Raw genomic sequence first — 13,453 nt, forward strand, 5'->3', positions numbered from 1 at the left:
CGCCTCCCCTGGGTCCTGCTGGAACCGCCCCAGCCGCTCCAGGCCCACGAGTTTACTTGAATAGCTTGTGAAAATGACTCATTCCCGAAAAGTGGGCGGGCGTATTGCGCAGAGTAGCACCGCTCACACCAGCCCCACACTGGAGGGGTACCGCACACAGGCCCGGCGTGCCAGGCTAAACACACCAGCCCCACAGTGGAGGGGTACCACACACAGGCCCGGCACGCCAGGTCAAATGCACCAGGCCCACAGTGGAGGGGTACCACACACAGGCCCGGCACGCCAGGTCAAACACACCAGCCCCACAGTGGAGGGGTACCACACACATCCCCCCGCACGCCAGGCCAAACGCACCAGCCCCACACTGGAGGGGTACCACACACAGGCCTGGGCCAAACGCACCTCTCTTCTCTTCCCCAATCACGGAGTAGCGGGGGAAGCCGGGCAGGCTGCGCTGGGGTCCCAGGAGGAGGCCGTCCTTCGCCCACTGGACCACGCCCGAGGGGCGCAACACCTCGCAGCGCAGGACCGCCGTCCCGCCCGCCTTCACCGTCACGTTTTTGGGCTGGGTCCTGAAGGCCTGCTGGGACCGCACCACACCTGGTGGAGAGGGAGGGGGGGCGGAGGAGGAGGGGGGGGGGTTCATTTTAATTTCACTCTTATTCATATAGGGCAGGGCTGCCCAACCCTGTTCCTGGAGATCTATACCGTCCTGTAGGTTTTCACCCCCAACCCTCATTCAACAGCTAGAGATCTCGTTAAACTGATAGTTTGCCGAATCGGATGTGCCAAATTAGGGTCGAAATGAAACCGTGCAGCACGGCAGATCTCCAGGAGCGGGGTTGGGCAGCCCTGGAACAGGGCGTTTAACAAAGAATGCGTCACGGTATGATTCACAGTGTACCCTAGCCTAAAGCCCTCACAAAGCAACACAAAGCAAGGCAAAGGCAACGTTGGTAAGAAAAAGAAAAAAAAACTCCCTAGATGGCAAACAGGAAGAAACCTTGGGAGGAACCAGACTGAAGGTGTGGCTCGGGGTGTGAGTTCATAGAGACCGGGCGTGGTCAGTGTTCAGCCCGCCCGATTAGTTCGGGACAGGCTGTATGAAGCCCCTGGAGGTGGCGAGCACAGAGGAACACCCCAGTGATGAAACAAACTCCCCGTCCCTCTTCGAACCTCTCCCCCACCACCCATCTTCCGCCATGGCCTGAAGACTCATCTCCTCAGACTATACCTGGACTAACTACCACCACTCTGTATATTTCATTCTAAATCCCCCCCCCCCCCCCCCTTCATGACACTTGTTACATGTTCTCCCATCCCAGCACTTTCTGGTAATTTGTATTTGTCCTAATACTGTAGCTTATTCTTCTGCCTAGTTGGCTTTGCAGAGGTTAGGTCAGAATAGTGTTCATTGTGTGAACTAAACTGTGTTCTTGGCTAGAAATAGCTGTACAAAATAAGTATTGTATTTTATTGAACCTGTATTTTGTGGTTGCACTTTTGTACGTCGCTGTGGATAAAAGCGTCTGCCAAATAAATGTAATGTAATGTAACACATCGTGGACCACAGAGAAACGCATCGTGGATCAGAGGCTGCCTGTGCTTCATCTGGCTCCAGCAAGGCAGGAGTCTCCCCGCATCAATAATTACAAGTGTGTTTTATTAATGGGGAAAATTGGACCAATTCAGCTCCGGCAAAATGAATCGATAAAGTAATTACTAAGAATGAAGACCCACCTCTGTGGGGACGTGCAGAGGAGCAACTTTAAAAAATAATAATAAACCAACAGAGGCATAAAAAAAATGCGATCGGAGACTTTATAATTAAGCTCTCCCGTTTGTTCCTGTCCATCAAGGCGATGTCTGTCGGCCTCGCCCCAGTGTCCCACTAACGCAGTCCCCTCTTTAGTGAATAGCTGTGAGTAGTGGATCACAGCAACGTCATCTCTAATGATGACCCTTCACACTTAAACACATGCTGAGTTCCCACACTAGGTCATGCCTCTATTAATGCCTGTAGCTTTGCTACGCTCTTCTAGAATTGGCGACAGCTGGACTGCCTCCTTGGTTCAAGGTCGGCATGGTTATCGTTGCTTCATTTGTGAAGTGAACGTAGAATCTTGCGAAGCAACCAAAATGGCCTTCAGGGGGAAAAAAGGGCTCAGTTGTACCTCCGAATTGTGCCTGATGGAGAATTGAATCACGGCAGCCTTTGGGCTCCACGGAACAGTGTTCTTACTGTGGCGCCATAAACATAATGTGCGCAAAGAATGCTTTAAGCAAAGCAGAAACTCTAGTCTTACCTTGAAAAAAATCTGCTTTTTTTTTTTTTTTTACAGTAGGACTATGCTGTTTGTCACCAGGAACATGTCAATAGTAAGGCTGAGATAATACAGGGCTAAGCAACCTTGATTCCTCAGCTCGGTCCCACGTCAATAGCCCATTGATGACCCACCAGAAGGAAGTTTGAGGAATGTGTTGAGCTAAACGATGGGATGCACCAGTGGAACCAAGGAAGGCGAATTAAAATACTCTATTGTGGTTGAAGGCATATTGCGTGCATAATAGCAGCATTGTCGACCGCATATTACCCAGAAGCAGAGGGACAAAGAGGAGCCATCGGCAAGAAGTTTGCTGTGCTGACAACAGGACCATCTCGCAGACCGGCTCCAGTGATAAAGTAGACCAATCACGCGCTGGCGCTGCTGAAACAACCAATCACAATGCAGGTGGACATTATTTGATACACAGACAGATGACAGTGTCGAGCTTAGAAAACAGAATTGACGAGTGGAAATCTGGGATGTTTCCAAGTCAATTACCACAGTGGAACCAACAATAGCAATTCACGTAATTGAAAACCAAACAGTTGTTCTGCTAAATAAATTGAATAAATGAAATGCAACAACTCTCGCAAGCATTTTTCTTCAGTTGATTAGTTTCAGTTCAACAGTCTTTGATAAGAAATTAAATCCCCCAGTCCACATAGACACGTAGTCCTTTTTACCCAGGGTGAAACATACTCTGCATCATGGTACCAGTGACAATTTTTCAGATCATCTCTACGGAATTAGAAACTTTGTCAGAAGATCAACAGATCATCCTTTATCGCTTCCCCCAGAGAAGTTCCGTGTTTTCCATACGTACTTCGCACCTGAGGTGGGGCCAAGGGGCCAGCTTTCGGTTCTCAATCTCGGCACTGGAAGTAATGTCGCCCCCTGCTGATATCTATGATTTTCGCTCAAAAACCAAGTTTCCCCATTGGGCTTCATTCATTTTTCACAGCCAAAATAAAATACTCCCACTCAAATATTGAGGTTAACCTATATTAGGAAGAAAAATGACTTATTATTTTTCTGAGGAAAATTTTTTTTTTCTTACCACAGAGACAAAGATATACATTTTTCATTTATTATTTATTATAGCCAATGTCTGCACTATCCTCGTTGTACCTGTGACGTAGGCACATGACCAAGGACACAACTGAGCATGTCCGTTGAGTGAACAAACTGTACTTCCTGGTTCTGATGTGCTCTCCATAGGTTTCTACTGGAGTCACTGTCTCTACATATTATATACTCTAAGGCTCTCTACATATTATATATCGTGGTCGGTTGGGAGCGTGGTCGGTTGTGAGAGTGGTCGGTTGGGAGAGTGGTCGGTTGGGAGAGTGGTCGGTTAGGCGAGTAGTTGGTTGGGAGAGTGGCCGGCTGGGTGAGTGGTCGGTTGGGAGAGTGGTCGGTTGGGAGAGTGGTCGGCTGGGAGAGTGGTCGGCTGGGTGAATGGTCGGTTGGGAGAGTGGTCGGTTGGGAGAGTCGTCGGTTGGGAGAGTGGTTGGTTAGGAGTGTGGTCGGTTGGGAGAGTGGTCGGTTGGGTGAGTGGTTGGTTGAGAGACTGGTCGGCTGGGTGAGTGGTCGGTTGGGAGAGTGGTAGGTTGGGAGAGTGGTCGGTTGGGAGAGTGGTCGGTTGGGAGCGTGGGAGAGGGGATGTCTACTGGCGAGATGACTCAGCGCTTTTTCCGGCATCTTAATAAGAGGAGCGGCGCCTCCCTGACCTCCTCGCTGGAAGGACCAGAGCCAAACACGCTCCCTAAAGCTGAACACCCTCCCTAAAGCAGAACACGCTCCCTAATCGCTGGAAAAATATTGCGGCCTTGGAGCCGAAGCGTTAATTTGTTTTTACTTTCGGTTTCTTGTTTTTTGCCGTTGGGCTCCAAAGCCGCCCCCTCCACCGCACCCCCTCCACCGCACCCCCTCCACCGCACCCCCTCCATTAGACGCAAACATAAGCCGCGTTTCCACCGCAGGAACTATACCCCGGAACCAGGAACCTTTTGAGGAACTCAGTGCGTTTCCACCGCAGGAACTAGGGTCTAAATTTAGTTCTGGGGGCTTTGTTTTACCCCCCAAAACGTTCCTGCTCGGAGGGTAGTACTTTCCGAAAGTACAGGAACCTTTTGGGTGGAGCTTGCAGCGCTGAACATTTCTGATTGGTCGAGTACTCGCAGCATTTGAGTTGTATTTATTTTCCGCCATTACCCGCCATGTTTGAAAATATGCAGCGGCAAACCAATTTATTTTCATAATAACTTCAAATCAAACTTGTATGTTATGCGGCGCAGTAGCCTAGTTTTGGTTATAGCCTGCCAACGTCTTGGAATTATAACGTGTGCTCTTCTGTTCTTTTCTTGCTTTAGTATTCGTTTTATAAAATGCTAAGCATTCGTGCTGGGACAGCATATTACGTAGGCTACCAAAACATTCAAACGGATTAATTCGGTTGCTGAATATTTTCTTCCGGATTTTCTTTGTTAGCCCGTTGTAATTGACTCAAACGTTTGATACAGTTATGTGAGGTATGCGGTAGTTCTGCATAATTAACATTGGTGTTACAGTACAAGCAAACTGGAAATCACCTTCCGCACTTTTTATCCGGGTAAAATAACAGGTTAATTCTAGTAATCTTCCCTTTAGCTTTTTCAGACTGCCGTAATTTTACTCAATTTTACTGCCATTTTTCAATTCCACGAAAAGACTATGGACTAATTTATGGTGCATGGTTCGCATCTGGAGGGCACACTTCGCTGCTCGGCTAGCAGTAACTTCGAAGGAAAGCAAACGGTGGCTGTACCACTATTAATTTACATTTTCACGCAAGTCCGAGTTTTCGTTCTATTCTTGTCATTTTGCCATTAGCCTATATGGAATTGACGACGAGAAAGTAATCAAACAGCAAATTGTTTACAACGTGTGCATGTTTTCTGCTGTTGTTGCCAGTTATACATATAAATGTGAATGCATTCTGTCGCTTCGGATTTCAAGACATGAAAGCGAATGTTCGCATAAAAACATAATGAATGTGTTGGAGAGGATATATGAAAATCAATAAATACAAAAGTAACCATATATAGTCATTGTTGGTAACTCGTTGTATATAAGTGGAATAAACCCCTCCGGGCTGTCCCGGTTATTAGAAAATAATGTAGGCTACTTCGGTGGTAGAATGGAGTTACAGAAGAAATCATATGACAGATGGACCGAAGACAACGTCGCTTTTTCAAACGTCAGTGGGCTAATTTGCCTAATCTTCGCGGTACTTTAGACCCCGGTGGAAACGCAGACAACCATTGGCTGAAGGAACCTTTTAGTTCCTGGTAAAGTAGTTCCTGGGACTGAAAGTTCCGGGTAATTTTGGTGGAAACGCGGCTATACAAGCACAGACGGACAGAGACGGACACACGCTGAGACGTCACACACACCAGCGACACACACAGATTGTGTCACATGTGTCACACAGATAACTCAAACATAGCTATGTACAAACTATGACATAGTAATACTGTGCTTGAACGCACATTGGAATATAAAAACCCATACAGGCACACATATCAAGTGCGAATGTAGTGTACTACAGCAAGGGAAAAACTACTATTATTTAATTCTTTTCGATTTTTCGCACACCTTTCCTTATCTCTACCTGCAATGTGAGTTTAAACATTGCTTGTTCTGCTGAGCCTATAATAAATAAGTGAAGTTGGGAAACTACATTTATAAAAATTCTATGTTCTGGGTTTATTTTGGTTCCATAAGAGCCATTCACAAATGCATTTTACAGCATTTGATCTGATATTTGATATTTTTTCGTATGCGATTCCCAGTCTTACCCCCCCCCCCCCCCACAAAAATCATTCACCATTACCGCAGTGAGGGAATTTTAATAGAATCTCTCTCTACATCTTTGGATGGCTCCACAGACTTGACCTTAACTTTGCTTTGCAATCAGTTAACTCAGCTGGACCGGGAAGGCGCTGGATGTGATTCTTTAAGTTCGTGCAGTGCGGACGTGATTCCACATATTAATGTTTCTCGCACTCTTCAGCCTCGGCGATGGCCTGAGGGCTCAATCAGATCTTTGCTATTTTTCGCTGAGCGCCCCGGAGGAAAGATCTGAAGTTTACGCGTTCGGCTTCAATCAGAACTTGTTGATCACGTCGTCCTCCGAGTTTAAAATAAACCCGGATCTTCAGTTATGCAAAACTGGAAAATTGCTCTTTGAACATTGATTGCCGTTGCGCAGAAGAATCCGGCAATTTGAGTCCAGATGTTTGCTTTTTTCCCCCACCCCCACCCCCCTCCTCTCGGTTCCCCGGCCCAAACGCAAACAAAAAACCCAACACGAAGACCCGAAGTAATCATTCGGGGCTTTTCATTTTCAGCCTGTGCGCGAGAGAAAGCTGAAACCTCCCGCGAACCGGTGCGAGGGAAAAAACAAAAAAAGACGTGTTTGTGAAAGCTTCCCTGCGCGTCCGCACTGGACCCACGCAGCTCCCTCAGCCCGGGCGCATTTCCTGTTCCGCAGGGCTACTGGTCAGAAAGGGAGGACAAAACCCAAACCGCACCCAACGGGACAGTCCTACAGAGGCGAAACAAGTCGGGTGGATGGATTTGTTTTTATTTTAAGACGTTTTTTTTTTTTTCACACGCAGAGAGTAGTCAATGTGTGGAATAGCTTGCCAGGTAATTTAGGAGAAGAGGCAAAAACTGGGGGTTTTCAACACCAGGCTCTAATGGTGTTAAATACTATCTAGCTTGTGGGTAATCTGAGCACTGGGTACAATTTAATTAGGAAAATGATAAGCATTGTTGGGCTGAATGGCCTGTCCTTGTCATTATGTTATGTTATGTTATGTTATGTTACTTTACGTTATGTTAGGTATCCTTTCCTCTGGACGATTAGAAGACTCCATTGACTTCAATTCTGAGCTATTTATCATATATAATTTTAATAGACCATTCATAAGAAATTGTGTTCTGGAAGAAATATGAGAGAGGATTTGAGATGATGAGAAAAGCTTTCTCTGTGTCGCGAGGGCACAGGGTTTTCATTTTCAGGTGACACAAACCCCCCCCCCCCCCCCCCCCCCCCCACTGCTAACTTTGAGGAGGTTAACCCCAGCTCTCTCTCCCTAAAGTTAAATTAAACAGAGAGGGTTCCTCTCAAATCTCTTTAAGTGTCATCTCATCCACAGCCGTGTGCATAAGTGTCTGGCATATGAGCGTGTCTCTCCTAAGAACACTTTGAATAAGCTGAAGGATTTGCATGAGAGAGAGAGAGAGACAGAGAGAGAGAGAGAGAGAGAGAGAGAGAGACAGAGAGAGAGAGGAGACACGGAGAGAGTTGGGCTTACCTGTTGAGCTGCCGCAGTGTTCAGAGATGACTTTTTGTCTCCGTTGTTCTCCAGAAGCTGTTCAGAGTGACTGTGGCATGTGGATGTGGGAATGCCAGGGAAGGGAGTCTCCTCTCTCTCTCTCACTCCCTTCTCATACAGCGAAAGACGTGAACCGGAAAGGAGGGACTCGTCTTTAGAAGACAGACGACAGAAAACAGCTGACGGTTGCAAAAATGACGTTCCCCCCCCCCCCCCCGCCCCCTGACACAGAAAATGCACCACTTAGAAGGTGTTCTGGGAGACGAGCGGAATCGTGTCAAAGCTGCAGTGCTTTCACATCTTTTTCTGGTTGTCTCTTAAATTATCCAAATGGTACATAAAATAATCGTGCCGTGTTTTGACAGCACTGTTCAAAGCCACGGCTTCGCTGAAGCTTGCGGTTCTCCCATGATAAATCATGGAAGGGGTTGTCCTCTCAACGGCTGACGTTGATTAACCTCCAAATACACATAGTGTGTAGATGGCACTTCAGTTGGCCGTTGCTGGCATATATGTTTATGAATTATGAATTGGCTGGAGAGTATCCCTTTTAATTTATAAGCTGAATACTCTTGTGGGCGGAGTGGGGTGGGGGAGAGGGGATGGGGATGGGGGGGGTTTTACTACCGAGCAGACTTCATACAGAATTCATTTTCGCCGCAGAACATTTGATTATCAAAGAATATCCAACACTTTTCCAATTACCCGCCTCTGACCGGCATGGCGGCCACAGGCGCCCGTGTGCGGCCGTGCGCTAATTCAGCTCCCGCCGCGCCGCGATGAGCCGGGCGGCCCGTCAGCGGAGCCTCTCATCTTAAACCCCGTCTCACTTCCGTATGAGTTTTCTGAGGTGTCGATGACTCACCGCTCGGGTCGAACTGTAGACGTCGCCCACGAGGCCGCACGCGCTCACTGATGGAGCTGTCGGAAATAAGGTCTTACAGAAGATCTCCTCACTCCTCAATCTAAGATCTTACAGGAGATCTCCTCTCTCCTCAGACTAAGGTCTTACAGAAGATCTCCTCACTCCTCAATCTAAGATCTTACAGGAGATCTCCTCTCTCCTCAGACTAAGGTCTTACGGAAGATCTCCTCTCTCCTCAGACTAAGGTCTTAGGGTCGATCTTCTCTCTCCTCAGACTAAGATCTTATGGCAGATCTCCTCTCTCCTCAGACTAAGATCTTATGGCAGATCTCCTCTCTCCTCAGTCTGAGGTCTTAGGGTCGATCTCCTCTCTCCTCAGACTAAGATCTTACAGAAGATCTCCTCTCTCCTCAGACGAAGGTCTTACAGAAGATCTCCTCTCTCCTCAGACTAAGGTCTTAGGGCAGATCTCTTCTCTCCTCAGACTAAGGTCTTACAGAAGATCTCCTCTCTCCTCAGACGAAGGTCTTACAGAAGATCTCCTCTCTCCTCAGACTAAGGTCTTAGGGCAGATCTCCTCTCTCCTCAGACTAAGATCTTATAGCAGATCTCCTCTCTCCTCAGACTAAGGTCTTAGGGTCGATCTTCTCTCTCCTCAGACTAAGATCTTACAGCAGATCTTCTCTCTCCTCAGACTAAGATCTTATAGCAGATCTTCTCTCTCCTCAGACTAAGGTCTTATGGTAGATCTCTTCTCTCCTCAGACTAAGATCTTACAGAAGATCTCCTCTCTCCTCAGACTAAGATCTTATGGCAGATCTCCTCTCTCCTCAGTCTAAGGTCTTAGGGCAGATCTCCTCTCTCCTCAGACTAAGATCTTACAGGAGATCTCCTCTCTCCTCAGACTAAGGTCTTAGGGCAGATCTTCTCTCTCCTCAGACTAAGATCTTACAGAAGATCTCCTCTCTCCTCAGACTAAGATCTTACAGGAGATCTCCTCTCTCCTCAGACTAAGGTCTTATGGCAGATCTTCTCTCTCCTCAGATCGCGGGGCCAGATGTAGGTTATGGACGGTGCCGTCACGTGACCTCTAGATGTTAGGCCTCTCCCCCTGAGCAGAGTCACGTCCGGTCGAGGTACGTGGAACGGGATCGTGCTGACGTTTCCTGAGTAGCAGGAGTGAATGTTTATAAGACGTCTCACCCGGACGCCGCCTCCTTACCTCCAAACACCTCACACTTTATTCTGATTTAAGGTGAGCTAGAAGACGTTGTTTGTACATTTAACAATGCTTTAGCGGTCTCGATCAAGATTGGCACACACGCTATCTAACGTGGACGTCCACTGGACGTTGACAGGAGGGCCAAGAACGACAACCCCATTTTGACTTGGTCTGCTCTTCCCTTGTGACGTCTCTGGACGTCGCTTGCTCGGTGGGTTGCTAGCAGCTGAGTGGTCTTGTCCTAGCAGGACCAGGGACCTTAAAGCAGAGCTGGCCCGTGGCTAGAAGGTTCATTCTGCCTGTGCAGTACTGCGCACAGAGTGGGAGTCGCATTCCCCTCCACAAACAGCAGTGTCAGCAGTACGGGAAGAGAGAGGTGGGGAATATGCACACGCAGACAGAGGAAGGGGCGGAGAGAGAGAAATAGAGGAGGTTAGGGATGGAGGGAGGAGGAAGCAGAGGAGTAGAAGAGAGAGCGAACAGAGTGGAAGACGGACAGACGAAGCGAGAAAGAAGCACGGAGAAGAGCGGGAAAAGCTAAACGGAGGAAAAGAGAGAGGACAAGAAAGGGAGCATAAAGAGCTGGAAGATGCAGAAAGAGATGGAATGGAAAATGGATGGTCTGGAAAGGGAACAAGGGAAAGTGATGAAAAAAATTGAGAATATAAAAGGAAAGTAATTAAAGAAGTGGCCGCTGGGAGTAGAGAGAAAAAATGGTTTGTAATACAAAGAAAGGACGCCGAGAAGGAATAAAGGGAGGAGAACTGGAGGAAGAAAGCAATAAGAGACGCAATAAAGAGGAGGGCACTGGGCAGAGGGGTCAGAGGAGGCGCAGGGAGATGAGAGAACCGCCGTTTGCACGCGAGGAGAGGGGAGGAGAGGGGAGGAGAGGGAGGTCTGGGTCGCTGTCTGAAACATGGCAACTCAAGCTGTGCTACTTGTCAAAAAAAAAAAAAGAAAAAGAAGTTTAATTATGAAATGCGAGCGGCAGCTTGGGGCCGGGGGCTTAAAGAGCACGGCGAAGCTGCGGAGAGACGCGCCGCCGCCCCACACGCGATCCGTGCCAACGCAGGATTTAACTCTTTCACCACTCAGGGTTTAATTAGAGAGAAACGCCCTCTGGAGGCCAAAGGGCACTGAGAGCAGCCGGGACGGGGCAGTCGAAACGCTTTCCAGGGACTGGAGTCAGCTCAGTAACCCCCTCCCCTTCCACCGCCCCTCCACCCCAAGCGCTGATGACCGCGAGTGCGACCTGCTGTTTACTCGATCGCAACATTACGGCGGCTCCGCCCCCTCTTAGGAACTCGCCCAATCTGTTGGGTTTTGTCATTTTTCATTAGTGGAAGGGGGGGGGGGGGAGTCAAAGGTTCTTTGGTCTTATCAATCTGGGCCTCAGAATGGGCAGGAAATCCACCCCCCCCCCCCTCCCCCGCCCAACTTGGATGAGGAATGATCCTGTTATCCACCACATCTGGAGATCTACAATCATCATCAGCAGCAGCTCACCCTACTGTGCAGGAACATCTGTCTCCTGCAAGCTGGCACGAGGGTCTTCCTCATTTCCTCAAACACAGATATTACCCCACACTCCCCCCCAGCTCTGCCACCCCCCATGTGTGCTGCCTGGATTGGTGCATCGAGCGCCCGCACCGTCCTCCTGGCCCTCTGTCCCGGTTGAGGTAGCACCAGCCCAAATGTTGGAGCAGGTGGGAGTCCTGCTTATCTGGCCTAAAGCAGCTTTTGGAGAGCAGGGACCCTCACGCAGGCCGTGCCCGCTGCCCACCCCTGTCCCGCCCGGGACAGAAGGCCTCCCACGACACGGGGACGCCAGCTGTGGGCGCCAGATTGGGCTGGCTTTAATCCCCGTGCATAACCCGTGCTACGCCCAAGCCGCAGAGCTGCAGACAGGCAGCTCCCTGGTCCTGTGGTTCCGGGAGGCTGCTCCTGGTCTGTCCTTGGACCAGTCCGAGGGAGGGCGTGAAACGAGCACCCTCCAGAGGACGTCCTACAGAGAATGTCAGATGCCATCCTACGGAGAATGTCAGATTCCATTATGCGGATTCCGAATACCATCGAGGGTCGTGCTACAAGAGGCGTAGGTCTCTCTCTCTCTCTCTCTTTCTCTCTCTTTCTCTATTTTTCTCTCTCTGTCTTGAGTACCGCTAAAATGGGTTGGCAAATTGCATCATGGGCACTGGAGAAATGTCAGGGTCATCCTGCAGAGAAGAGGTATGTGGTTACCCCGGAAACATGCCTTTGTAATAAGTTTCAAATGAGCCGGGTGAAATGTAGAAACTCGGTCCCGATTCTTCCCATTCATCCGACTTGGCGCTCATAGTTATGCGGTGTTTTTCATACGGTCTTATAGTTTTACTCCTACTGGCATCCCATTCGACAAGACAAAGCACCAATGGCAGACGACAGAACCCTGGGCAGGGGGTGAGGGAGAGGTTGGGATTTCAAATCAGACTGATAAAATGCACAGACACATCTATGTCTATCCTCAGATGTGTACTGTACACTCAATTAAATGGGTAGGGGTCAACCATTGCATTAAAGGCATACCATGCAGGATTTTCATTAAGCCTTGCTGTGGTCTTTTGTGTTCACGATCCAAAAAATCTCCTCTTCCGTCCGCTAACCCTCGACGTCGGTCGTCTAGCTACCTAGCGTAGCTAGCTGAATAGATAGAGCTCACGCTACTCACAGGTCCAGCGGAAAACGCTGACTCCACCTCGCCTTTCGTCCCCCTTTGTGAATCCGATTCAGGTTCAAGGACCGACCTGTCAGCTTGCCGTTTCGCGTCGGCGTTCCTCGTGCTTCTCCGCCTCCCGCCATCGCAGTGGCCGTCTACGGACGCTCCTCCCAGCCCCGGATCAGAACGCGCGGGAAAGAGCGCCACGCCCAGACACGTCCCGAACGCGTTTCAGGAGAAGAAGAAGAAGAAGAAACACAGGCAGAGGAGCTCGGAGACGGGCGAAGACAGAGACCGAACTTTGTCATTTTATTACATTAACAAGGTATAAAAATCCTGCGTGAGTTATAAAGGCCGGCTGAGCCTTTAAACGAGGACTCAGGCCTGAAATAGCAAGCCCTCCTGAAATGGACAGTGATGAATAAGAGCTTGTAATGAAATTTACTAAATATCGAAGTGCTCTGTGGATCCGTGGTACATAAGTTGAGGAGGAGGGCAAGAAAGAAAAAAAAAACATTTTTTCTCGCTGTGATGGAGGTCTCCTGAACCCCCATGCATCAGCGTAGCCTCTGTTTCTGAGCTCTGCTTCAGCGGTAAGTAGTACTGTACGCCTTTATAATAAAGGCCTTTTAATCTTTTTCCTTTCCTACCCACTCCAATACTTTATGTGTTTTTGGAACGAAGGAGCCTTGCTGGACATGGCATTGATTTTCGAGTCTGCATTTGCCCCCCCCCCCCCGCCCCCCCCTCTCTTTCTTCAATAAAAAAACGTGTTGAGAAGGAAGAGAGGAGTAGGAAAGAAAACACAGTGTGCTGCACAGTCCATACAAGCTCGGCTGAAAACACGGTGTGATAAGGGGCGCTTTTTTTATTTATTTATTTTTTTTAAAACAGAGATGGAACAGACAGATTACAAAAATGCGCCCAGCTAAATCCACAAAAAAGCTCTTTGTACAAAAC

At 48.7% G+C, this 13,453-nt stretch overlaps 1 protein-coding gene across 4 annotated transcripts in view; it reads right to left on the reverse strand.

Annotated features, from left to right (window-relative positions):
- nphs1 (NPHS1 adhesion molecule, nephrin) overlaps positions 1–7,836 on the reverse strand; it is a 47,988-nt gene extending 40,152 nt beyond the window's left edge. For 3 of the 4 annotated variants that reach the window (XM_035403185.1, XM_035403192.1, XM_035403165.1), the window contains exons 1-3: positions 7,691–7,836; positions 2,595–2,708; positions 403–600 (exon numbers count right to left, since the gene is read on the reverse strand). In XM_035403185.1, coding sequence (XP_035259076.1) covers positions 403–600; positions 2,595–2,658 — 262 coding nt within the window. In that variant the 5' untranslated portion in view covers positions 2,659–2,708; positions 7,691–7,836. The remainder of the gene's footprint in view (positions 1–402; positions 601–2,594; positions 2,709–7,690) is intronic. The other variant, XM_035403174.1, reaches the window with a different exon arrangement.
- Between the last annotated feature and the right edge of the window lie 5,617 nt (positions 7,837–13,453).

The sequence above is a fragment of the Anguilla anguilla genome, chromosome 1 (genome assembly GCF_013347855.1).
Source record: "Anguilla anguilla isolate fAngAng1 chromosome 1, fAngAng1.pri, whole genome shotgun sequence".
Classification (NCBI taxonomy): domain Eukaryota; kingdom Metazoa; phylum Chordata; class Actinopteri; order Anguilliformes; family Anguillidae; genus Anguilla; species Anguilla anguilla.